The 25,390-nt window shown below is 42.2% G+C and overlaps 1 protein-coding gene across 1 annotated transcript in view; it reads left to right on the forward strand.

Moving 5' to 3' along the window:
- Window positions 1-25,390, forward strand: part of Mtrex (Mtr4 exosome RNA helicase) — a 78,532-nt gene that overhangs the window by 52,002 nt on the left and 1,140 nt on the right. The window contains exons 20-26 of the mRNA XM_028884460.2: window positions 2,650-2,760; window positions 6,678-6,866; window positions 7,495-7,658; window positions 12,730-12,835; window positions 14,864-14,920; window positions 15,996-16,158; window positions 25,241-25,345. Coding sequence (XP_028740293.1) covers window positions 2,650-2,760; window positions 6,678-6,866; window positions 7,495-7,658; window positions 12,730-12,835; window positions 14,864-14,920; window positions 15,996-16,158; window positions 25,241-25,345 — 895 coding nt within the window. The remainder of the gene's footprint in view (window positions 1-2,649; window positions 2,761-6,677; window positions 6,867-7,494; window positions 7,659-12,729; window positions 12,836-14,863; window positions 14,921-15,995; window positions 16,159-25,240; window positions 25,346-25,390) is intronic.

Raw genomic sequence — 25,390 nt, forward strand, 5'->3', positions numbered from 1 at the left:
AGGCAAGTGTTCTACCATTGAGCTACATATATCCCTTGTGTGGCTTCTATTTTTATATTGGTATAAGTCAGATAATTAGTAGTAAAATCTTAATTACAGAGATTCCAGGTATCTGAAGATTAAGATCATGCTAGAATTTTCTTATTTATAAGTAATATGGCATATTGACTAAATTTTTAGGGAATACTTGTTATAATAAACTTGATTTCTAGAAAGTAAAATCTGCCACTGTGTCTTTGGATCAGTAAATCATTATAGGTTGTGGAATTGGCAGTGTTTAAAGACAATTTAATACTGAACATAAATTTATTAGAGTACATAATATTTTAACACATACACACATTTCTCTTTTTGTCTAAATTAAAAAAGCTTATAACAATACAGAAATACTATAATAAGTATATACAATATATACAGCCAAAAATTACATTAATGATATCTAGTCCATTAACATTTGACAGATTCAGATAAAAATTCCATTATATATATGAGTTAGAAGTCTGTAATTCTGAACACTGCCTACCTCTTGATCTCTTGTTCTTCAGTGTTCTAGTTTGTTCTCCAGAATTCTGTCATCAAAAGCATCTTTATACTTTCTCAGCATTTACTGCACCTACTGGCTGCCTAACTGTCAAAGAGGCTAGAACTCCTCCTTCGGTGCATATTCACTGTACCTAAAGGACCTTAGGAGCTACTGCAACTGGAAGTAGCAGATGTGTGCACTCATCTCAGGACTCTCTGTTTCTCATGGAGGATCTTGATAGTGAACCATGGCTATATTTATTACTAAAAATGGGCTGATATCCAAGACTGTAACCCAGCTAGCCATTTCTTCTTTATTGTACTAGCGTTTCAGCTGTAGTCTAATGGCTGTCTGTCGTTGCTTGTAGGCCCTAGTTTTATTAAGCCTACCTCTTTACTTGTGGACCTTAGGTTTAATTCAGTAAGAAGCCTCTTCAGGGAAGCCTTCATTAAACATTGTGAAAACTGAGGGTCCTTCCTCTGCTTCTAATGGTGCTTTTAAAGTTGCATTTATTTCCGTTCATACGGCACTGGCATGGAAGGAAGCTGAAGTAGGTGGGAATGTAGAGTCAGAGTGGGAACATGATGGCTGTGAACACTTTGAAAGCTGAATTCAGTCACTTTCCCTAGGAGAAAAGGCTTCTGGATGACAAATATAAGGTGCTTTTTGTCATAGAATCTATCCAAAGTAAGTTATGTAATCAAGACGCTGGCCTATGTAATTCTAGGTCACTTACTGTTTAACAGTCTGTTCTTCTGAGATAGTAAAAACAGGCAGTTTTGTGTGTGTGTGTGTGACATGTGTTCAGTGTGTTTGCATGTGGATGGAATTGTGTATAGGGTAGGTACCTCAATCACTCTACTATATTTTTTAAGACAGTAGCTCAATGAACCTAGGGCTCACTGATCCAGGGATGCCAAGGATTCTGCCTCTGCCCCTCCAGCGCTGGTATTAATTGTGGCGCCTGCCTCTGTGCCAGCTTTCATGTGGATGCTGGGAATAGAACTCAGGCTCATGCTTGCACGCGTGGCACCTGTTTATTTCATTTTAGAGCCTTGGGCCCTTATTTAGAAAGCTTTATGGGTTTGGTTTTGTTTCTTAAGATTTATTTTTAATTATGTGTATGTGCACCAATACAGTTAGTTGGAGCTGGAGTTACCAGAGGTTGTGCAGAAGCAGTCCATACTAAACTATTTTCATGCTGAGCCATTTCTTTGGACTCAAAACTTCATATTGCTAATTAGGGACCTCTTAGGCATACATGTTGAACTATTTTGTACATAATAAATAATTCAATGAAGTGGACATTATTTTTCCCCATTTATGATGAGGAAATTGAAACATAGGAAAAGTTAGGTAGCTTGTCCAGGGTCCTGGCGCTAGCTGAAGGCTGACTTCAGACACAGGGATCTAAAATTTAGACTGTGTACTAAGCTGACATACTGGTTCTGCTGAATAAGGCCAGTGCTTTACTCATGGAGTCTTTACACCTATGCATGTCTTTGTTGTCGGTAAGCAGTAAGTCTTTGGGGGCCAAGTATAAATGTGGCTGTGGAAGACTAAATGTTGACAGATGTGAGCCTAGGAAATGGTTGGCCTCCCTGCAAGTAGATTTAGGCCTTCCAGATTTTAGCAGTCAAAGAAGCAAAATGACATCTTTGGTGGTGAGGGAAGGCATACTTCCTGGAGAAAGCATGGGGAACAGTTTTCAGATGTGTGTTCAGGAAGATGATGTCTAAGGGATGCAGTATCTTCTCTTTAAAGAGCTTTTGTTTTTTTTCCATCTCATTCCATCTGGAACTTGGGTGTTCTTTCCTGAGCACTCTAACCCTCTTACACGGGCATTCATCTATAGTGCTAGAGTATCTTTATGAGTTGAAAAAGTGCCAAGTGGTGAGAATACAAACGTGAATAAGTTGGACTCTGAGGAGAGGGTCTTTGTTCAGTGAACCGTTTGTGTGACTGTTAAGATTTGCAGCAGTTTTTATGTACTAGTCTCTACTAAGATTAGACTTTGGTGGTAAGCAGTTGATCTGCAACATACTGTAACTGCGGCTTCCTTTGCTGGCTACAGTTGGGGATGACTGGAAGCGTGGATTCATCTGTGGTCTTGTGTGACACTCTAGGTTGTTCCAGTTCTGGTGCATCTCTTGTCTGCCATCAGCACCGTCAGGCTCTACATCCCCAAAGACCTTCGGCCTGTGGACAACAGACAGAGTGTTCTCAAGTCCATACAGGTGCGTATGTTCCTTTAGAACCTAAATATAAATCTCACATGCATAGGATTTACCTAGAAATAACTGAAATGCTTTTAAATATATTTCAGAGAAACTGTAAACACATAATAATGGGTTTTCTTCATAAAAGGAATCATAGCAGATCTGTTCTGAGCACAGCATCGATGTGTATTACCAAAGGAAGACTTATAATCTGCATCATTAATCTTCACTGTGCTATAATAAACAGGATTTTCTATTCATTAAGACACATTATTTTCAAAGAGGCAGAGGTGGCATACACCTGTAATCTCAGCACTCAAGAGGCAGAGCCAGGAGGATTTCTGTCAGTTTGAAGCCAGCCTGGTCTACAGAGCGAGTTTCAGGACAGCCAGGGCTACATAGAGAAACCCTGTCTAAAATAATAATAATAATAATTAATTAATTAATTAAAAATAAAGTGCTTTATTTTCAGTAGGAAAAATATAATTTTTCAAATTTAATTTTCTGCTAGAAATAAATGAAAGGTTGGCTAAAAACATTTGAGTAGCATTTACTATACCTTATTATACAGAGAAGACTCTAGAATTTGAGAAAGCAATGGTAAATAAATTGCTTTCATTTTAGAGTAGGAATCTTTTAAAAGATTTATTTTATCTGTTTATTTTGTCTGCATATATGCAAACATGCTTGGTGCCTGTGAAGGTCAGAGAGAGGGATTTGAGTCCCCTGGAACTGGGTGGTTGTGAGCCACCATGTGACTGTTAGGAATGGAACCTGGGTCCTCAGCAACAAATGCTCTAACTGCCAAGCCATCTCTCCAACCCTTAGAGTACAAACTTTTAAGTTGTGTTCCATAGGCTTTCTAAAATGAGTGCTCTTCTTGAGAAAATTTTTTTTTTAAATTATGGAGATGTACTGTTCTAAGAAAATATACTCCTAAAGAAAAAACACTAATGAACCAATCTGTTAGCAAATAAATAAATCTTGGAAGTAAAATGAAATACAGCATTCCAATTAATTGTATTCTAATAATTCAAAAAAATACCAAAGCTGTAAACAGAAAACTACTTGATTATTTTTGTTAGTATAAATACTGCTGTTGTCTGGAGGGGAAATGATTACCTTGTCCTTCAGAAAAAAAAGTCAGCTTATGTTTTTCTGTTTAAACTTAAATTGGAATGATTTTTTTTAGGGAGGTAAATTGCCAGCTCCCATGCTTGTCTTACTTGCTGAACCTCCTGGTGTAGGCCATGCTCCGCTCTGACCTTAGCTTCAGCAGGACCCTCACTTAGTCTCAGGTTTCCTGTCCACACTGGATGGGCTGGTTCCCTTGGTCTTCTCAGTCCTGTTCAAAAGGCAGGAGGAGCTGCAGATGAGCATGCTAGAAGAACCCCTTCACATGAGAACTAAAGAGCCCTCTATGCCTCTTACTGTACATTTTAGCCAGGCATGGTGGCACATACCTTTAATCCCAGCACTTGGGAGACAGAGGGAGGCTAGCCTGGTCTACAGATCAAGTTCCAAGACAGCCAAGGATGCACAGAACAACTCTGTCTTGAAAAACAAAAATTAGTATTTCTGTGTCTTTATGCTTCAACCTATAATTCAATTTCTTAATATATAAGGATAGGTCAAGTTCATGAATAAAATATATGAGTGTAATGTCCCGCCCTCCCTTTTGAACAATCCTGTCTGGTAATTGCTGTATGCACAAAGCAGCCAGTTTCTTGAAACAACTTGTATTATTAGCTTATTTCTGATAGCAGTATTCAAATATCTCTGAACTCTTTGCATTTTTTGGTTTTATTCTTTGTGTGTGTGTTGGGGGGTAGATTGTGGTGAACTTTATTGATGATATTCTAGAGAGCAGGGCTCCCTAAGCCCCTCCCCTTGTTCTAAGGACCTGGGGTAGAAACTGAGGAGAGATGTGCAGTTGAGGGCTGAATAGGGGCAGCGACTTCTCAGAAGCCAAGGGCCTCTCTCTCTCTTCCTCTTGGAAGTTAGCCCTTAGCAGTTGAAGGGCTCTCTCTTCCTCTCTGCTCTTGCTGGGTGGGTGGGTGGTCCAGAGTGTCTTACTCCTTGGAGGTCATACAGGCCTTGAGGCCACCACCATTTCTATAGCCCTGTTTGTTGTCATGTAAGGAAACGAGCTTTGCAGAGTTCTAGTTGAGAGCAGTGCCAGCCCCAGCATCAAAGGTGGAAGAGTAGGCATCACTGTTACCATTTCAGGAGATGACCTGGTCCTCATCATAGCCCAGGATGCCTGTTAGTGGGCCCTTCAATGCCTGCTTCACCACCTTCTTGGTGTCATCATACCTGGCAGCATTTTCCAGGTGGCATGTCAGAGCCACAGTGGATATATTCCGGGTAGGAACACAGAGGCCATGCCTGTGAGCTTCCCACTCAGCTCTGGGATGACCTTGCCAGTCTTCTTAGTGGCAGTGATGGCAAGGATCATGGTCACGAGTCCTTCCAGGATGCCAAAGTTGTCATGATGACCCTGGTCAGGGGGTCTAAGTAGTTGTCAGTGCAGGAGGCATTGCTGACCAGTCTTGAGGGAGTTGTCAGACCTGTGGTGATTTATACCCATCACAAACATGGGGGAAATCAGCAAAAGGGGTCCAACATGATGATAACCCTTTTGGCTCTTCAAGTGGGTTCTGGCCTACACCATGATGGTAAAGACACCAGCACACCCCGTAAAACACACTAGCATCACCCCATTTGGTATTGGCAGGATGTTGATCCTGGAAGATGGATATGGCCTTCCTATTGATTGCAAGTTTCCTATTATCAGGCCTTAATTGTGTGTGGAACATGGGTAGAGTTATACTGGAGTATGTAGACCATGTAGTTGAGGTCAACAAAGCGGTCATTGATAGCAGCAGTTAAAGGCGGCCCCAGTGACCAGATGCTCAAGATGGCAAATCAGTTCATTCCAACCATCACCATCGGGTCTCAGGGACGAGGCTAGCACTGCAGGAAAAGATGCAGCCATCTTTGGAACAGGGAGAGCAGAGAAAGCCGGGTTGGTTTCTGTGCTGCTTTCTCTAAGCTAAGACCTCAGTCTGTTATCCAGGTTGGTCTCAGTCTCCTGAGCTCAAGAAATCTCATGCTTAGGCATCCCAAGTAGCTAGGACTACAAATGCACACCACACTTATGTAGTCTGTACTACTCCGTGTTTACCATACTTAGGGGGAAACCCAGGGCCTAGTCCATGTGGGATAGGTCCTAACTATTCAGAGTCTGACCTTTAAAGTCACCAACACTGAATTCTCCTGGTGGGTGGAATAACCAGCCCATAGTGCGCTATCCATTCTCTGAACTCATGGTCTTATCATGTAATCATGTGACAAAGAAGTTAGCTAAAAGAGTCTTTAAAAGTTTGATTTCTAGCTCCGTAATGCCCTGGCTAGAAATAACCCATGCCTCCAAATTTTGTAAAAATGGAATTCTCCACATAAATGATGTGAAGTACAGTTACATAAGGTGCCAAGATGTTACAACCACCTAAATATACAATAGTGGGTCCACCAGTAATCACGCCACACCCAGAACTAGTGGATTACACTACAGTGCTATATATATTAGTGGATTATAATATATCCTGTCAGCAGTTAGGTGTAGCATAGTAATTGAAAAGGAATTTTCAAGCTGTGGCAGAATATGTCTGTAATTCAGAACTCAGAAGGTCGAAGCAGGAGGATGGCATGGTTGAACCTAACCTATGCAGCAAAGACAAACCCTGTTTTATCCTGCCCTACTTCCCCAAAATATGGAGTTTTCAAAAACAAATGCCACGGGAAATTCCTCTCCAGTTTAAGTGGGGAAAATATATGTAGAATCCTTTTATAGCCCATAGACATGGAAAAAAACAAAAAAGGGAAGTGTTTTAGTCTCCTCTTATTAACGGGTTTTATGTTTTCTATTTCAGGAAGTTCAGAAGCGTTTTCCTGATGGCGTTCCTTTGTTAGATCCTATTGATGATATGGGCATTCAGGACCAAGGACTGAAAAAAGTCATTCAGAAAGTAGAAGCTTTTGAGCATCGTATGTATTCACACCCACTTCACAATGATCCAAATTTGGAAACCGTGTATACACTTTGTGAAAAAAAAGCACAGGTATGGCAGAAATAATCTTTCTTAAGATTATTTATTTGTATTTTATGTGTGTCAGTTTTACTTGTATTTATTAGTTACGAGCTGCCATGTGGCTGTGAGGAACCAAACGTGTCTTCTGTAAGAGTAACAAGTCCTTATCACCAAGCCAACTTCTCCAGCTCCCAGAAACAACTTTGATACTAGAATTCTGTGTATTTCATTAAATATGTTATTTCCTTGTCCTGTTTCTATCTTCTGAAATGGAAATGTCTAGCTGTCTTTTAAACAAGCTACAAGCATTGGAGCATGTCAGCCATTGCTAGCAAGTCAGGATTTGCACGGAGATCCGGGGCAGCAGAGGACAGTAGAGATGCAGGAGAGTTCACATACATAACTGTCCTTGGCCACATAAAAATGATGGCATTGATAATAGTTTCATTTCACTCAGTGTGCCTACACTTTCATTTCATCACCATGCTCCAGGTCGAAATGGTCTTACTACAAAACAGTCTTACATCTTGGGCTCTTTTTCTAATTGAAGTTTTAGGACTCTTGTAGTTGTTACCAGTACTTTTTGGTGTTTTGTTTTATTTTTTCTGTGACACTGCTCAGTTTATTATTAAACTGCCTTTACTTCTGTATGCCCTAGATTGCAATCGATATTAAATCTGCAAAGCGAGAACTGAAGAAAGCGAGAACTGTCCTGCAGATGGATGAACTCAAATGTCGCAAGCGCGTTTTAAGGAGGTTGGGCTTTGCCACGTCTTCTGATGTCATCGAGATGAAAGGACGAGTGGCTTGTGAGATAAGCAGGTAAAGTGTTCTTCCGCGGAGACCTCGTGGTGGTGGTGGTGGTGGTGGGGTTTTACCCTTTTCGGAGGGGCCCACCACCCAGCTCCGCCCCACACAGGGACTTATTTTTAATTATGAATGACCAGCCTGAGTTTGGCTTAGTTTCTAGCCAGCTTTCCTTAACTAATCCCGTCTACCTTTCACCTCTGGGCTTTTCCCATTCTCTTACTTCTGTGAATCTTACTCTTGCTCCATGGCTTGCTGTGTAGCTGCGGGGCTGGCCCCTGATCTCCTCCTCCTCCTCTGGCTGCTAGCTCCTTTCACTTCTCCATCTCTTTTCTTTTCTCAGATTTTTCCTTCTCTATATATTCTCTCTGCCTCCCAGCGCTGCCTATCCTTTCTCCTCCCTCGCTATTGGCCAGTTCTTCATTAGACCATCAGGTGTTTTAGATAGACACAGTAACACAGCTTCACAGAGTTAAACAAATGCAACATAAACAAAAGTAACACACCTTAAAATAATATTCTACATCATCCTCTATATCTCACATGGACAACACTCGTTAGGAAACGGCTTTCTTAAATATGAAAGGTTTATCATGCTTTCCATTTTAAATGCAATTTGGACCAAGAGGTTGAGAAATTAGAAAAATTTCGTGGATCTCAGTAATTAATGTAGGCCCGTGTATCTAGCCTTTTGCTATATTTTTTATGAAGCATTTCTTTTTGTGTGTTGAGATGCTTTCTATATAATTTGTGTTTAAATTTACAAATTATATCTTAGTTTGTATATCAACTTGTATGCTGCTTTCTGAAAATTTTCCACCTTGACACTTAGCTCTAATACATACATACACACACACACACACACACACACACACACACATATGGAACATAAGAGAGTGAGCAGGTTTATTCAGGTTTGGAGGGAAGCTAAGATACCACAATGGCATATTTTAGGCTCCAGCTTAAATTTGGGGATGCAGTGTCAGCTCTGTGTTGTATCCACAGCTTTAGCTTACTTGTGGATAGAAAATTATGTTGGAAAAAAATGTAAATGCGTATGTATTGTCCTTTTAACTGGTCCCTATCTCTGGCAAGTATAGAACAATTGTTCATATAACATTTATATTGTCTTCGATGCTGTAAGTAATACGGAGATAACTTACTTACGTAGGTTATAAGGCTCTTGAACATTCTCAGGTGTTGTCATCTTGAGGGGTGGGGTACCCTAGGACTTCCACCTCACAGATACTAAAGGACAGCTGTATTATTAGCTTGGGCAGTCTTTCCCCATATTGTTATACTTCCAAACAGTAATGAGATTTTACTCTGTCATTTCTGAGTCAGCAATTTAGGAATGGTTTGGTCACATGTTTCTAGCTCAGGCTATCCTACCCACCCACCCTGGTAGGAAAGTAGCAGCTATCCCACAGAATTCTTCTTTTCTGTGCTTGAAGTGTTCTGTACCTTCACTGTTTTGTAAGGTGGTCATCAGCCGTGTGGGGGGACTTAGCACTCAGGATAGACAACTGAATTTTAAATTGTGTGTTGTTTCATTGAAGTTGTCACTTACAGAGGCAGCCTGTATGGACAGTGCATCTGTAGAGAAGACATCCAAAAGGAAATGCTGTTGAAACCCCTTCAGAAAATAAGTTTCCAGTTAGTTTCCATCCTGACCGATGGATGTTTCCTGCCTAGAAGCTATAAATAGCGTAGAAGCCTTAGCCTGACTGTCCCCACTTGAAAGTCAGAGCAGTATACTTTTCCTGACAGGTTCTCTGGTTTTCTTCGTGCTGTGATGGCCATCAGCCTCAGTGCAGAAGGACAGTTTTGAGACTTTTTTTTTTAATGTCCTCAACATGGTACCAGTGGACATGGCCAGAGAATCGCAGACTTAGGCAGTGTTTGGTTTGGAGCATTTCTGGGGCAGGCCTGTTGATGCTGTTCATCTGTGTAGCACTGGGACTCAGCAGTCTACAGAGACGCCTGGGAGCAGGGACTGCAGGGGTGGCTCATTGTTACCATGGATCGTGTGATGCTGGTGTCTACTCAGAGAAGCTCAGAGTCCAGAATTCAGGTCGAGTCCTCATTTTAAATACTCAGAGATTCATATACTGAAGCCCCTGTAAAGGAGTAATGTTCTTGGATTACCTAGAGTTGAATGGTGAATGTAGAAATTGAATATACAGCTAGAGTTTATCTTGGAATAATGAATATTGGCTTTATCCTGATATATTTTCTATTATTTGTCAAAGCACATTAACTTTCTTCAAATTCTGTAAAAACTTGAGTCAATCTAGAATCCCATCTTTTCCTGTATGTCTTTCTAAACCCTGCCACTGAGTCATGTGCTTTATTTTTTCCTACCTAGATAACTACACTGCCCTCTTTTAATTCTTACTTCATCTTTTTTGTTTGTTTGTTATTTAGAGACAGGGTTTCTCTCTGTAGCTTTGGTGCCTGTCCTGGAACTCACTCTGTAGACCAGACTGGCCTCCAACTCACAGAGATCTGCCTGGTTCTACCTCCCGAGTGCTGGGATTAAAGGCGTGTGTCATCACCGCCCGGCATTCTTATTTCATCTTGAGACTTTTACTACATGTTCTGTAGACTGCTATCAAAATGTTCTTCCCAAAGCACAGATCAGATTCCCTGTTGGTTTAGAATAAGTTCCAGAATTTCGTATGTTCTGTGCTTCCCTCTCCAGATTCTTGTCACATCCCACAGATGCTGTTTCCTTTCTAAGTATGACCTTTACCCCACGGTCAGCAGTGTCCTACTCACTGTCTTCCCAGACCTTCTGAAACTCTCTGTGTGTTTTCCAGTCCGCCTTAGGCCTGGGACGTCTCCTCTACAACCGTCTATCTAGACTTTCTTTAGAGTACTCCGTCGATCACTGATAGGTGGTCTTTGGCTACCTGCTCTTCCGCCTCACACACTGAAATCCACTTCCTTGACTCGGTCTTGCTTCATCTGTTGTCCACTTTTCTCAACTTAAGTCCCGCTTTACCTTTGTAGACCCAAATTTAGTGTTTGACTTGTTTTGAAGTTACGGTTATAAAGATAACAGTTTCTGTCTTTATTGTTTCATGAATCAAATCTAAGTACAAGAAATTTTATCTCCTCCTTATGAATGAATGTTCTAGTGATTACTGTATGGCTCTAGTAAATCCTTTGTAAATAGAGAGTAATTTTAAAACCTGATTATAGACATTTAGACTACCATTTTTATAGTCTTTTTTTGCTTCCTTTGAACAGATAGAGATTTGAGAAGTTTTTTCATTTTCTACATACTATAACAAAGAGAAAAATAGTTAAGAAAGTTGTTCTGTAATTACACAGTTTAGAACATAACACAGAGAACCTCCTAGGCAGGGATAATGGTGAAATTAGTCATAAAAATAAAATCTCAGACAGGCTGGGCATGGTGGCTTGAGCCTGTTATTTGAGCCCTCGGGAAGCTGAGGCAGGAGGATCACTGTGAACTTGAGATTAGCCTGAGCCAGTGAGTTTGAGACCCTGCTCACAAAACAAGACAATAAGTATATAATTATTTCTAGGAACAAAAAGGAACTGATGATGGGTAGAGAGAGGGGTGATTATGATCAAAGCAACATTGTATGAAGTTCTCCAAGAACCAATTTAAAAATAAAAATAAAACAAAAAAAAATTTTTAAGGGAACAAAAATGTAAATATGAGATTCTTACTCATTGAATTAATTGTTGAACAGAAAGAACTTATGTACTGTTCCGTGGTAAGAACCTGGAGCATCTTATTTTCTGATAAACTTACTTGTAACAAATATTTTCCATAATATTTTATATGTAGTCAAATGTCAAGAGAAGAATAAAACTGAAAAACATTGCTGAGTAATCTAAATGTAGCAAATGTCTTCTCTTCTAATGTAAGTCCAGATGTGAAGGTGTTCTGAACTTAGAGAGCAATGGCTTAATTAAAGTACTGTGTCTTGATGATGGAAAAGATGAGCCCAGAATAGTGAGCTAGCACCAGTGAAAGCCATCAGCCAACACCTGCTCAGGATGCAGTGAGTCATTGTGAATTTAAATCTAGAGCTCGTCTAGACTCCAGAATGTAGCAGGAATCTTAAAAGTTCTTATTAATAAAATCGAACCTGAGGCGAGTTATTGGGGTCCATGCTGGTAGATCAGAGAGACAGAACAAGCCACAGCTATCTCACCTTGCCAATTCCTCAGCTGGTCCTGTTTCCTCAGACTGGAGGCCTCTGAGTACTCATCCGGAATGGGTCTCAGCTGAACTGTGCTGCTCGAAAGCCTGAATGCTTAACCAGCCAAATGCTTAAACAGCCAAATGCTTAAACAGCCAAATGCTTCTAGTTTCTGGTCCTCACGCCTTATATATCTTTTTCTTTCTACCACCACTCCCTGGGATTAAAGGCTGGCTTTCTGGGATTAAAGGCGTGTGTCACCATGCTTGGCTATTTCCAATGTGGCCTTGAACTCACAGAGATCCAGAGGGATTTGTATCTCTGGAATGCTAGGATTAAAGGTGTGAGTGCCACCATTTTCTAGCCTTTGTATCTAGTGGCTGTCTGTTCTCTGACCCCAGATAAATTTATTAGAGTACACAATATTTTGGGGAACACAATACCACCACACCAGAGTGATGGACGGTGGTGAGCAGTCTTTGCTCCGTTCAGGCTCTTAACTTCCTTGCAGCATGAAAGTCCAGTGCAGCTGAAATACAGATGTGGGTCTTAGGGGTACAGTCTAATTATAATTTCTAATAAACATTTTCTATTGTTTTATTGTTCTCTTCATTACTTATAAGTAACTAGAAGTTAAAAGAGTATTTTGGGCCAAAAAAATCAGAGTTAAGAAATCGTTAGTTAAATGAATATGTGCATTTGGTTATTTGAGCTCTCATATAAAATATCTGTATGATATCTGCTGTTTATATATTGACAATTAGAAAGGTCTATCCTTTCCTCTACAAATCTTGGTTATAGCCCTTGATTTTTCCTCATGATTAAATAATATATTTTATTAATAACTACCCATTAAAGATATGTCTTTATCTTCTGACTTGTGAAATTTATTCTCTCTTTAGTGCCGATGAGCTCCTTCTAACAGAGATGATGTTTAATGGACTTTTCAATGACCTTTCTGCAGAACAGGCAACTGCACTACTAAGCTGTTTTGTGTTTCAAGAGAATGTGAGTTAATATATATAATGTGCTTTATTGATTCACACATCATATAGTTTTGATTAGTATAATGGCTATTCATTAATAATAAGACTGGCTCCATGTTTATATGCTATAAGATGTTGTCAAGGCAAAAAGAATCACTATAATAAAATACTTTGATGTTAGGTGAAATGTACTTAACATACTAACTTTCTAAAAGTTTCTAAAACTGCTCTTATTTTTTCAGTAACATTTATAGCATTTTGAATATTACATAAATCTTTCAAATATGAAGATCAAGTATTCACAGAATTTTATTTTTTAAGATTTATTTATTATGTATACCATGTTCTGCCATGTACGTCTACAGGCCAGAAGAGGGCACCAGATCTCATTATAGATGATTGTGAGTCACCATGTGGTTGCTGGGAATTGAACTCAGAACCTCTGGAAGAAAAGCCAGTGCTCTTAACCTTTGAACCATCTCTCTAGCCCTCCACGAAAATGTGTTGAGCACCCAGTGTTTACAGTGCATAGATCTAGACACTGGAGATGGAGCAGAAACTTGCTCCAGTGGCTTATGTGTGGGTGAATGAAGATGTAGAAGAGCTGGGTAAAATGCCTGATGCCTCTGGTTCTTGTTCTAATGTGTAGGAATAGAAAAGGCCTCCCCAGTATGAAATTTGAATTGATACCTAAGTGAAAGCGAAGGACCCAGTGTACACATTCAGAAAGCACCACTCACCCTGCTCAGAGCAGGACCAGGCTTGCACCCATGGTGGCCAGAAGAAAGAAAGGGGTCAGTAACTTGCTCCTGGATGGAGCTCTGTCCACGGCAGTTAGCATTTTTCCATTCCTTACCATTCAGCCTCTATGGTTTTCCCTGTCCGCCAGTCATGGCAATAAGCTTTCGTGTCTACAGCAGTGATATAAATCCCGGTTCATGATTTCTTACGTAATGTGTTTATACACACATAACCAAATCAAAACTCGGTCCTGTATACTAATGCGGATAATATTGCAACTGCTCTAGAGTTGCCTTTTAAAATGTTAACCTATCAGACAGATCCAATAGTGCATGTGCCTGAATTCCTAGCATTCATAGGAAATGGGAGGCGAAACAGAAGAATCTCAGGAAACTTGCAGGACAGCTAGCCTAGCTAACACGTTGACAGAGCCCCTGTTGCTAACAAGGAGGAAAGCGGATGCCTACACGACACTCGAAGGACATCCTCTGCACCTGTGCCCGCCACACACGCACGCACGCACGCACGCACGCACGCGCACACACACAACGCACACGCACCACACACCCATACGTGGTGTGATATGATACGTTTTTCTTTATCCTGACACATACTTAAACTCAAGTAGCTTGTCTAATTTTATTTAGCTGGTTATAGTATACTTAAATTCTGTTATCTAAATTAGAAATTAACAAATTTTACCATTGAGAAGAGCAATATTGAAGTCAGCTGGTCATGGTGGCACATGCTTTTAATCCCAGCACTAAAGAGGCAGAGGCCAGCCTGATCTACATACTAAAACCAAAAAGTATTAAATGATTATTTAATTAAACTTTGAACTGCCTTATAATTGACTAAACAACTAGAAGTACTTGGGTAAAAATAAAATTAGAGACAGTATTTTAAATGCCCATCCTACATTTTCACTCTCTGCAAACTTTGCTATAAACTAAACTGTTTTATAATGAAGCTATGATTAAACTATTGACAATGGCCACACTACTCTTTACAGCATTGGCTCTCTTCTGTGGTTCCATGTCTAGTCACAGAAACTGCCAAGTGAGCAGAGCAGTGTTCTCTGAAATAGGACAAGTGAGGATGAGAAGACTGTGTGTGTGTGTGTGTGTGTGTGTGTGTGTGTGTGTGTGTGTGTGTTTGAAAACTCAAAGTTGATTAGAAAATTTAAATGCTAACGATCTAAGTCTTAGAATTTGGTGTGAAAGAAACTAAAAAGTTTTGCTTCATTTCGCAAGCAAGTAGTACTTTGAGCATGAGTTTTCATATTTCCTATTCTTTTTCTTTATCACAGTCTAGTGAGATGCCCAAATTAACAGAACAGTTAGCTGGACCCCTTCGACAAATGCAGGTAAGCTAGTGACTATAAAGATTACCAGGTTAACCGTGGCACTGTAGCACTCCACAGATTAAACACATTTGGTATCAGTGGTGTCATTGATTCTATTTTATTAGCCCTTTTTATTTTCACTTTAGTAGTCAAGCAGTTAAGCGTCTATTTTCACTATTGTAACAAATTGTGTGGACTTTATAAGTACAGATTTAAAACTAAATGATGTGAATAAGGTATACTGACTGACAGTCTATTGTTTTTCTTCCTCGGTATTACCCATGATGGTTTTTTTGTTTTGCCCGTGTGTCTGTGTGTACACCACATGTGTTCAGTACCTGGGCAGGCCAGAAGAGGGCGCCACCTATGGGTTTCCTGGACCTGGAACTGCAGATGGTCTTAGGCCACTGTGCCTGTTCTAGGAGTTGCACCCAGGTCCTCTGGGAGAGCAGTCAGTGCTCTTCACCACGGAGTCGTCTCTCCAGCCACCATCTTCCTCAGTATTAAAACATAGCATTTAGTTCTAGTGTTTATTAGCTTTCATTTTCAAAAGTATTTTTAAATACTTTTTATTATTATTTTTTAATCATATGTATGGAGGGGTGGCATGCATGTGAGTGCAAGAATCCACAGAGGCCAGAGGGGGCCTTGGATTCCCTGCAGCTGGACTTAACAGGGTTGTAACCACTTGATGAGATTCCCTGAAGAGCGGTGAGCCCTTTACCTGCTCTGCCGTCTGGAGCCCTGGTCTCCTTTGAAGACGGTTAGCGGTTGGGTAGGTGTGCCATTGTAAGTGTGGTGAGCTGGAGGACTTGCAGAAATGCTCACCTGGCACAGGGGTGATGCATTCCCTGGACACATCCCAGCACGGTGACTACCGCCACCGCCCCAGGAAGGCCTGGCTGTGTGACCGCTCGTGCACACGAGTACGGTGCCTGTTAGAAGCAGGACATCCACCTTACAGAGACAGTCCTGCAAGTCTGTGCTCTCCTCAAACAGAACGGCGATTCTGGAGAATCCTGGCTCCAGAAACCCTTAGTGATATGGGAGGTATTAGTCAGTAAAGAATTCTCACTCTGTCCTTTATTCTTCAAAGGAATGTGCTAAAAGGATTGCAAAAGTTTCAGCAGAAGCGAAACTGGAGATTGACGAGGAAACTTACCTAAGCTCGTTCAAACCTCACTTGATGGATGTGGTGTACACCTGGGCAACTGGAGCCACATTTGCTCACATCTGCAAAATGACAGATGTCTTTGAAGGTAGGGTTATTATCAAGGTTATTGTACAAGTAAATGGTGTTACCAATGAAGTGTGATGGCGGTGTGACTTAGAGTTTCATCTCTTTAAGTGATTTATGATTATTATTTTACATCCCGGCTGCAGTTTCCCCTCCCTCCTCTCCTCCCAGTCCCTCTCCTCCTCTCTTCTGCTCCCCCCCCCCATCCACTGCTCTTCTGTTTCTATTCACAAAAGGACAGGCCTCCCATGGATATCAACCAATCGTGGCATACATATCAAGTGGAAGCTTCATGTCTTAAACTCTGCTATACTATTTATCATCTCTACCCACCATGAGAAAACTCATGGTCAAAGAACGATGAGGTCTTTAATAGCACATAATAGACAGCAACAGTTGAGTCTGAAAAGAAGGCAGCCTAACAGATTTGTGAGCCTGCCTTAACACAGGGGAGTCTAGGTCCGTGTACAGCAGGATTTGTGTGTCAGAGGTACCAAAGCAACGGAATGATGGTGCCGCCGCCTCCTCCTCATTGTTGCCCAGCTTTTCCAAGATGAGGATGAACTTAATGCTCATTTGCTACATAATAACAGCAAGAATTACTCACGTAAGCGTTCACATGTATGCAAGGTCTGCTTCTCCAAGGAGTCAAAAGTGACATGTAACAATAGTGATGCACAGCAGAGATAGGTACTGTTTTAAAGAAATCGCCAGGTGTGGTGGCACACGCCTACAATCCAGCACTCAGGAGGCAGAGCCAGGTGGATCTCTGAGTTCCAGGCCAGCCTGGGCAACATGGTGAGACCCTGTCTTGGGAGTGGAAGGAGCAAAAGATAGAATTTAGTTGAATTGTTTTGTGGGTATTTGTTGTTGTTGTTGTTGTTGGGTGTTTTTTTTTTTTGGGGGGGGGTTCTTTCTTTGTTTGAAATCCAGGGCCTTGGAAAGGTGGATTCATGCGTGTGGTGGTGCTTGCTGCATAGCTAGAGAGACCTGAGTTTGGATGCCCGGCACCCATGTAAAACTCCAGGCCAGCAACACACACCTGCAGCCCCAGCAAGGGGGAGTGGGAAGAGAAGGGTCTCTGCAGCTCCTGAGCTCCGTGAAAGACCCACCTCCAAAAATGAGGTAGAGCAGGCGGTGGTGACACACGCCTTTAATCCCTGCACTCGGGAGTCAGAGGCAGGCGGATCTCTGTGAGTTTGAGGCCAGCCTGGTCTACAGAGTGAGTTCCAGGATAGCCAGGGCTACACAGAGAAACCCTGTCTCAAAAAAGCCAAGACCAAAAATAAAAAAAGGAGGTGAAGAACAGTTGAGGAAGATACTCGACCAGGTAGTGTGTCTTCAGTATCACAAGCAAGACCTGAGTGTGCTGTGTTCAAACAGGATCTCTTCTTCTTTGACAGAAAGTGCCAGCGTTTTTACATACTGAACTTGAGCAATAACTGTAGAATTCTTCCAACATTAACTGAGCCAGTTAACTGTAGTAATCATAGCCACGTGTTATGGGATGTCTTACTCAAGAAAAAGGTTTATATTGAGATCTATTTGAGGAACTTTAAAAACACGTAAGAAATTTTTTACTTTGTTGCCTTGAAAAATGGATAGGATGTTTATTTTATCAGACTAAGTTTGAGTGACTCAATGAGCTAATGCTTAGGGTTTCAGTGCACCCATCCAGGTGGATCTGGTAAGACTTAAACTAGCTGTTCCCAGTGTCTGACAAGCATTTGCCTTCAGGAGATCCTTATGAATTAATGACCTGTGGAAGCTATTTCTTCCTTCTACCTGCTGTAGGGTTTTGAGGCAAATGCTGTGCGGTATGTGTTCTCCCAATGGTGTCTGAAGTGCAGTTTTACCCTTTCCTAGGACAAGGTTCTCAGTGTTGGAAAGGACTTTTGCTGATAAGGTAGAATAATATTTTACTTATGTGCATTGTTTGTGTTTAAACCGCGGTACAAATTTAGTACTAGATGACTTACTAAGCAGTGCTTGATACTTAGTTGATGAATAGTTCTGAGACTCCAGTGTGAATCAAGTACTATGCTAAGTACAGTACAGGCTCCATCTCTGCCTTCAAGGAAGAGTTGGCATAAGCTGGGATTGGTGAGTGGCTACAAGATGTATATGGGATCCTAACCGTGGACCAAACCAGAGAGCAGCAATTAGGCAGGGTGTGAACCTCAGTGATGCAGAAAGCTGTAGTTTAGGTAGAGATAGTCTCTGAGTAAATTGCTTTCTGTCCTTATGAGAGTGATTCTGTTTGTGCCTTCCTCCAAGTTGCAAATGCTCTTAGATAGAGAAGCATGCAGTTCCATGTACTCATAATAGGTCAGTCAGTTGTGCCTATGCACATCTTTAACGTTTTTATTATAGAAAGAAATGCTGGTGCATGTTACAGTTTAGATGAGTCTTAAACATAATCTGTTAGAAGAGACAGGTGATTTTATTCAGAGACAGAAAGCTAATGAATGGTTGCCATAGTGTGTGGGGTCAGAACTGGGTGTGATGACAGGACTTTTGGGGAGGGATTAAAATGTTCAGAATTGTATAGTGTGATAGTTACACGGCCTCTAGTGGACTTACACCCTGACTTAGATAGTACTCGAGTGAACGCCCCAGTTCTCACCCGGTGTAGGTTCTGAAGCACTGAAAAGACAGTGCTTGCCAATTGTACAGCGAAGAGGCTGGAATGGTGGATCTGTGCTGGCATATTTACACTTATTTGGAAAAGAAAAGGCGATGACCACCAAAAATTTAATTTCTGGAAGGAACGGAAGAAAAGATATCAGCACTATTTAATACCAACTTGAGATAGTGTGGGAATGAGGTCCGTGTTTGGGGCTTTGTCTTTGTTTAGCTGGTTCTGACTGATGGGGCAGGATGCTGGGAGTGAGGCAAGTCTCGAACTGCATGGAGCTGCAGGAGGCTGGGAAGATGTTAGATACTTACTGCTCAATAGCAGTCTCACTGACCCCAGGGGAGCGGCCCCTCGCTGCTGGAGCTGTGGAGAGCTGGTGTTTGTGGGTGTGCACAGCGATCTGTGTCAGAGACTGTGGACCAGAAGCAGAGCCATTGGATATGCGGCCTCTACCCAGGGGCCTGTTCTCAGTGTTCTCTTGTTACCCGAAGCTGTGTCCCAACCAGATGTCCACAAATGATTCACAGTGTGAGTGCCCTGACCTGGTTGGGTTTGCTTGCTTTAGTTTTTACACGTTGTCTGAATTTACTTATAATGCTGTGGCTCTTGATAACTTTGGCAGGTTCTGCTTCACATTCCTTACCTGTATTTGTAGAAATAGTGGTTTTGGTACACATTTGAAGTCATTTAAAACAAGTGTGTGGGAGTACCTCACTTTTGATGCCATATGGAGCGGAAGACTGAATGATTCTGCATTGCCTGTGAACTCAGTCTGTTCCTTTCCAAAGCGCCATGCGTTTCAGTTTAAACCACTACCTAATTTAATTTTGAATAGTTGACATGAACATTTAACGTCAGGGTTGCATGCTTATTGCCTCTTCTGTCCCAGCTCCTTGGTTTCTCTAGAAGCTTCTGTGAGTGTGTTTCTCCTTTCCTTCTGAGGTAGTAGCAGAGCCTGTATCCCTTGCCTTGAGAACACGAGAGCCAGTGTGGATCAGTTCCTGTTGTGCTGTGGACTCCTGCACAGCACTTTACACCGTTTCATTTACCGGGTGCAGTAACCCCGTCGGGTCTCTTTATACCGGACGGCTGACGATTCTGCGGGTTAGTGAAGGAGATTTAGAAGGAAGGTGGAGAGGTAAACTTCCTTGGAGAATGTGTAAGTCAAGAGCTCTGCGTGTTCTCAGAAGGCACTGCCACCAAGCTACATTCCCAGGGCTTTTATTATTTATTTATTCATTCATTCATTCATTCATTTCATTTTAAGACAGGGTCTTGGGCTGGAGAGATGGCTCAATAGTTAAGAGCACTGGCTGCTTTTCCAGAGGTCCTTAGTTCAATTCCCAGCACCACATGGTGGCTCACAATCACCTGTAATGGGACTGATTCCCTCTTGGTGTCCCTGAAGACAGGTCACTCATATACATTAAATAAATTAATTAATTAATTAATTTTAAAAAAAAGACAGGGTCTTGCTGTGTGGTCCTGGCTGACCTCACCCTCCCGAGTAGCGGGGATTACAGACATTGTGCACTGTAAGATTTACATTTTGGAACTACTGAGCTGAGGACAGAAGGACCTGCACTATACCTCAGTGATCTTCTTTATTGACAGTAGCATCTAACTGGAATGGCATTGTCTTTAGTTTTTGTAGCTATGGCCTAATTTTAAATATTGAGAACAGCCTTCATGTATTCGAATTAAAGTGGTAGCCATCTCTCCAAGTGGAGCGTACCTATACTAGCACTTGGAGCTGAGGTAGAACTGTGTTTCGACTTTCCCCTTCCATGTGCTTGCTTCGTGTGTTTAGTCTCTTCACTGGGAACCTTTCTAGCCTCCCTGTCTCAGCACAGGCTTCCAGACACCATTGAGAGAGACATGCTTTAGTTGTCCTCTTGTGGACCAGTAACTGAGCATTCTCCTTCATCGACCCAAGTTCCTGAGGGCAACAGTGGCAGTGCCAACCTTTACAAGGCTTCTAGCTCATGACGGTCTAAGGTTCTTCCATGACCGAGCCCCAAGGTTGAAAGGAACCCACTGCTGGAAAGGAAAGCCAGTAGACATTCCTCTCGTTCAGACTTGGAGGGCTGTGTCAGAATTCACACACACACACACACACACACACACACACACACACACACACACACACGCAGCCAGCCACCCTTTTTTGGGGCAGGGTATTACCATGTACCTCTGGCTGGCCTGAGACTCAAAAGAGCTCCATCTGCCCCCTGAGGGCTGGGATTTAAAGGCACGTAACTCTTGATACCTGACCCTAGATCTGTCGGTGTTAGCCTGACCGTGAAAAGGCACTGACCGCCTTTGTCTCACCAAATAGCAGTAGTAGGCTGGGAATGGCCTGCATGGAAAGTGTCTTCTGTGACTGTGTTCTGTTACACATACTAGTCATAGAAACAAAAAACCTGTTTGTTTTTCAGATTTTCCCAAGTCTTGAAATAGTTGATTAGGGTCACAGGAGTCGCCTCACTCACAGGAAGTAAAATGTAGGTAGATAGCGCTTAGCCGCATCCTCATTCTCTGGAGGCTGCTGTGGAGGGTACATTATCCTTGGAGAAAACTTCCCATCTGAGCCCTTCAGGTAGTTCCCCTTTCTAGCCTCAGATCAGGAAGCACCAGGGATTCCTCCCTCTGCCTATTAGTCATCACCTGGGTCAGTCTGCTGACTTGCTTCCTCTGTCATTTTGCCAAAGTGCTCTGCTGAAGAAAACCTCAGTGCACTATGAAAAGCTGTATTTCTTTGTTATTTTAAATATGTGCGTATTGCTGGGGGTATGGGTAGTTATATGCACATAGATATACAGGTGCCCAAGGAATTCAGAAGAGTGTGTCAGATCCCCTGAACTGGAGTTATAGGTGGTTTTGAGCTGCTATGTGGGTCCTGGGACTCAAAACTTGGGGCCTCTGCAAGAGCAGGGTGTGCTCTTAACCACTGAGCCCTCTCTAGCCCAAGAGCTCTGTTCTATAATCTCAGAATGATGTCGGACCTTCCTAGGAACAGTAGTAAACTGTCAGCACTGAGCAGTCACTGTGTCTACACACTACTTCGCGTAGTCTTTCCCACGACGACCGACTTGTTAGTGTCCTTTGGTTGGCTACTGTTCTCAGATTGTAGACAGCACGGCATGGCTGAAATGTGCCCACACCCTTCTTCCTCAGGAACTCTGCTGAGTAGAAATTCTCTCTAGGCTTCCTTTACGGTTTCCAACCTTCCTTGCTCTCCTTGAGCATGTGTCTCAACTCCAGCCCAGCTTTCCATCAGTCCAGACAGTCACCTGCATGTGCCTTTACTCTTCAGTTCACCTTTTCTGTTGTTCTGACCCCCACAGTCATCTTTAATTCTTTGTCATCCTCCTAAATCATATCCTTTCAGCTGCTGCTCTAGCATATACACCTGCTTAAATTTCTTCTATTTTTTAAGTTTGTTCTGCCTGTGTGTGTGTGTGTGTGTGTGTGTGTGTGTGTGTGTGTGTGTGCCCCATGTGTGCAGTACCTGAGCAAGCCAGAAGAGGGCGTCAGATACCCCCCAATGGGAAGTACACAGGCCTGTGGACTGCCATGTAAGGGCTGGGAATTGAACCTGGGTCCTCCGGAAGAACAGCTAGTGCTCTTAACTGCTGAGCCATCTCCCCAGCTTTACTGCTTACAGTTCTTGCCTATCCTCCTACTACCATCACAGCAGTGGCTAAAAACAGTTCTGAGCTTACTACCTACCCCTGGACAGATTGTCAGTTTGTACCTGTTTGCTTGGAGGTAGCCTTGTTTGAGACTAGAATAATGCATGTCTTCCGGCACTGAATGAGTCTGGTGCTGTTGTCCCATGCTTTCTTAGTATTTAGAGTGTTGTCTTTATCCCCGTCACATCTCTGGGAAGGACTGTGGCTGTACAGTTCTGGTGCTGCTCTTTAGTGTAGTTTCTGTTGTTGTTAAAGACTGTCAGGGTGCAGAGTGAAGAACCTTTGTCTGTCTTTTGTTTCTTAACGGTTCCTTAAAACATGCTAATGTAAGTTTTCTGGGTTGGTGGTTTGTACTACCAGCATTGAACATTTGCAGCAAAAGTTTAAAGCCAATAATTTAGTATTTATAATATTTTAAGTGTATAACTGAATTGTAATATACTTATCTTAGAAATCCCAGGTAAATAATTTTATGTGAATTAATCTGAGTAGACATTGTGAATTCTTTTTTTTCTCCCAAATACTTTATATATGTCATGGTATGCATGTAGAGGTGAAGGGAAAATGTCAGTACTCAGTGTTGTTATTCCTCTGTGGCTTCCATGGATCAAATTTGGGTCTTCAGGCTTCGGGGGCAGGTGTGAGTGCCTTTTCCCAGTGATCCAAGCCCCTGGCCTGACATAAATTCTACCTCAGACCTTGGTCAGTTTGTGTATGGAACTTCTCAGCTTTCTCCTTTACCTCCTTGCAGACTAGGGATAACAATAGTCCTTGCCTCGTGGAATTGTGAAGCCCTGATGAGAAATTCACAAACTGCAGAGCACAGGCCTGCACAGCATCAGTGCCCAGGAAATGGTGTACAGCACCAGCTTTCCTCAGACATACTCAACCTGATTTCATCTCGTCTTCTAAACATTCTTTCCTCTCCCAACATCTAAGGAAGCTTTTGGGATTATCGAAGATGTCCATATACACGAGGCTGAAGTTATTATTACTTTTTATCTAGTTCTAATGTCTGTAGTTACAGAATTTGCCTATTCTGGCATTTGTATGGCTTAAATGTGAGCTATTCTCTGTAGCTTATGCATTGGGTCCCCAGACGCTGTTGCTGCTTGTGAAGTTGTAGGACCTGTGGGAGCAGAGGGTGTTGATTCATCCTGGCCCTCCTCCCCGCCCTCTCTCCTGCCACCCAGATCCACATAGATGGGAGCATGCTTGTGGGGAGTGGAGGAAGCCCTGAGTGAATCTGTATTGTTGACATGAACACATACATGTCAAGGATCCCAATGCCTCAGACTCAAGGAAAAGCAAAGCCGTCTTCTTCAGGTGAGCTCAGAGGAACGGCAGAGCCTTTTTACAGATGTATTTACAGATGCTTGGCTAGTGTGTGCAGGAAAACAAAAAACAAAAGGCTAGCACACAGCTTCCTCCTCCCAGAGGACTGAACCAGATGCTTCTCCCCTAGAGACTACCCGAGTTTCCAGATTACGTAGTGGGGCCGCCATCAGAGAGCACAGCCCACCTGGATTGCCCAGCTAGTCTGTGTTTGTCTCCTTCATCCCCAAAGTGCCACAGTCATGTTCCCAGGACCAAAGTCATGACATGGCACATGCTCGCTCAGTCATATCTGGTGTGACTTCTCCATGATGGACTTCTAAGCCATAAGCCAAAATAAATCTTTCCTTCCTTAGTTAAGCCAGGTCTTTTAACACAGTAATGAGTAAGCCATAGTTAACTACCTTTTGCTTTTGACCCATTTAATGAGCTTTCTCATCAGGAGCCAAGTAACTTCACAAAAATTGTGTATTACAAATAGACTTTAGTCTTTCAGGTGAGACAAATCCTCATTTTAAATGCTGTTTACTGGGACTTAGGGATGCAACTCAGTAGTAGAGCTCTCATGGAAGGTCCTGGGGTTTGAACTCCAGCACTGTTTGGAGACAGGGTCTCATTATGTAGCCTTGCATGGTACTGATTATGTAGACTAGGCTGGCCTCAAATTCATAGAGCTCCTTGTGTACTGGGAGAGACTAAAGTTGTGCACCACCACACTTTGCTTCCCTGTTTTTATCCAGCTTTGGATTGTATCTCAGTTATTTATCCCACTTGGACATGCTGGAACATAATATGGAAGATATAAGCAGTAAAAAGGATCCTTAGCATTGAGCAGTGATTAACATTTATCAGTTTTCATAATAATGAACTATTCAGTGTTACAAGAAATCAGAGTATGGCCGCCTTTCTTACAACTTGCACTTCAGATAAATGATGCTCCCAATGTAGTCTGGACATCACACTTGGAGAAAGGCCAGGTCTCTCCGCACACAAGTCTAACAAGTAGTCTACAGCTTCAGCTTTGAGAGGTACTTGTCCCAGATTTGCAGTCTGTAAGGAAAGACTTGTCTCCTCTCTGCTACTTCTAAGACCACACTGTAAAGAAAACATTGAGGAAGCACGCTAACCCTGTTCTCTCCACAGCTAGAGCCTGGCTATCCAGAATCCTAAGTAGGGTTCACTCAGGGTCCTGGTAAGTGGTACTTTGTTAGGCTTTCGTGCAGTCTCCAGAGACCTGGTGACTCTTACAGGCTCAGAGCTGCCATGCTTGCCAACCTTACTCAAGTTGTTCTCTTTTCTGCCAGGGCATTTGGTTTATCCACTCTAAAAACACGCCAGTGTGTCCTTAGATTATGTCTTTTACTGCCATTAATCGAAGTTGGGGATTACCGAAAGCTTTTCATGTTCTGCTTTCATGTACTTCCTTTTCTGTCTAGGCAGCATAATTCGCTGTATGAGGCGCCTGGAAGAACTGCTTCGACAGATGTGTCAAGCAGCAAAAGCCATTGGAAACACAGAGCTGGAGAACAAATTTGCTGAAGGTCAGTATTTAGTTTATAAGCCTTTTCTGATCATTTAGGCAAATC

This window comes from Peromyscus leucopus, chromosome 11, assembly GCF_004664715.2.
Source record: "Peromyscus leucopus breed LL Stock chromosome 11, UCI_PerLeu_2.1, whole genome shotgun sequence".
Taxonomy (NCBI): domain Eukaryota; kingdom Metazoa; phylum Chordata; class Mammalia; order Rodentia; family Cricetidae; genus Peromyscus; species Peromyscus leucopus.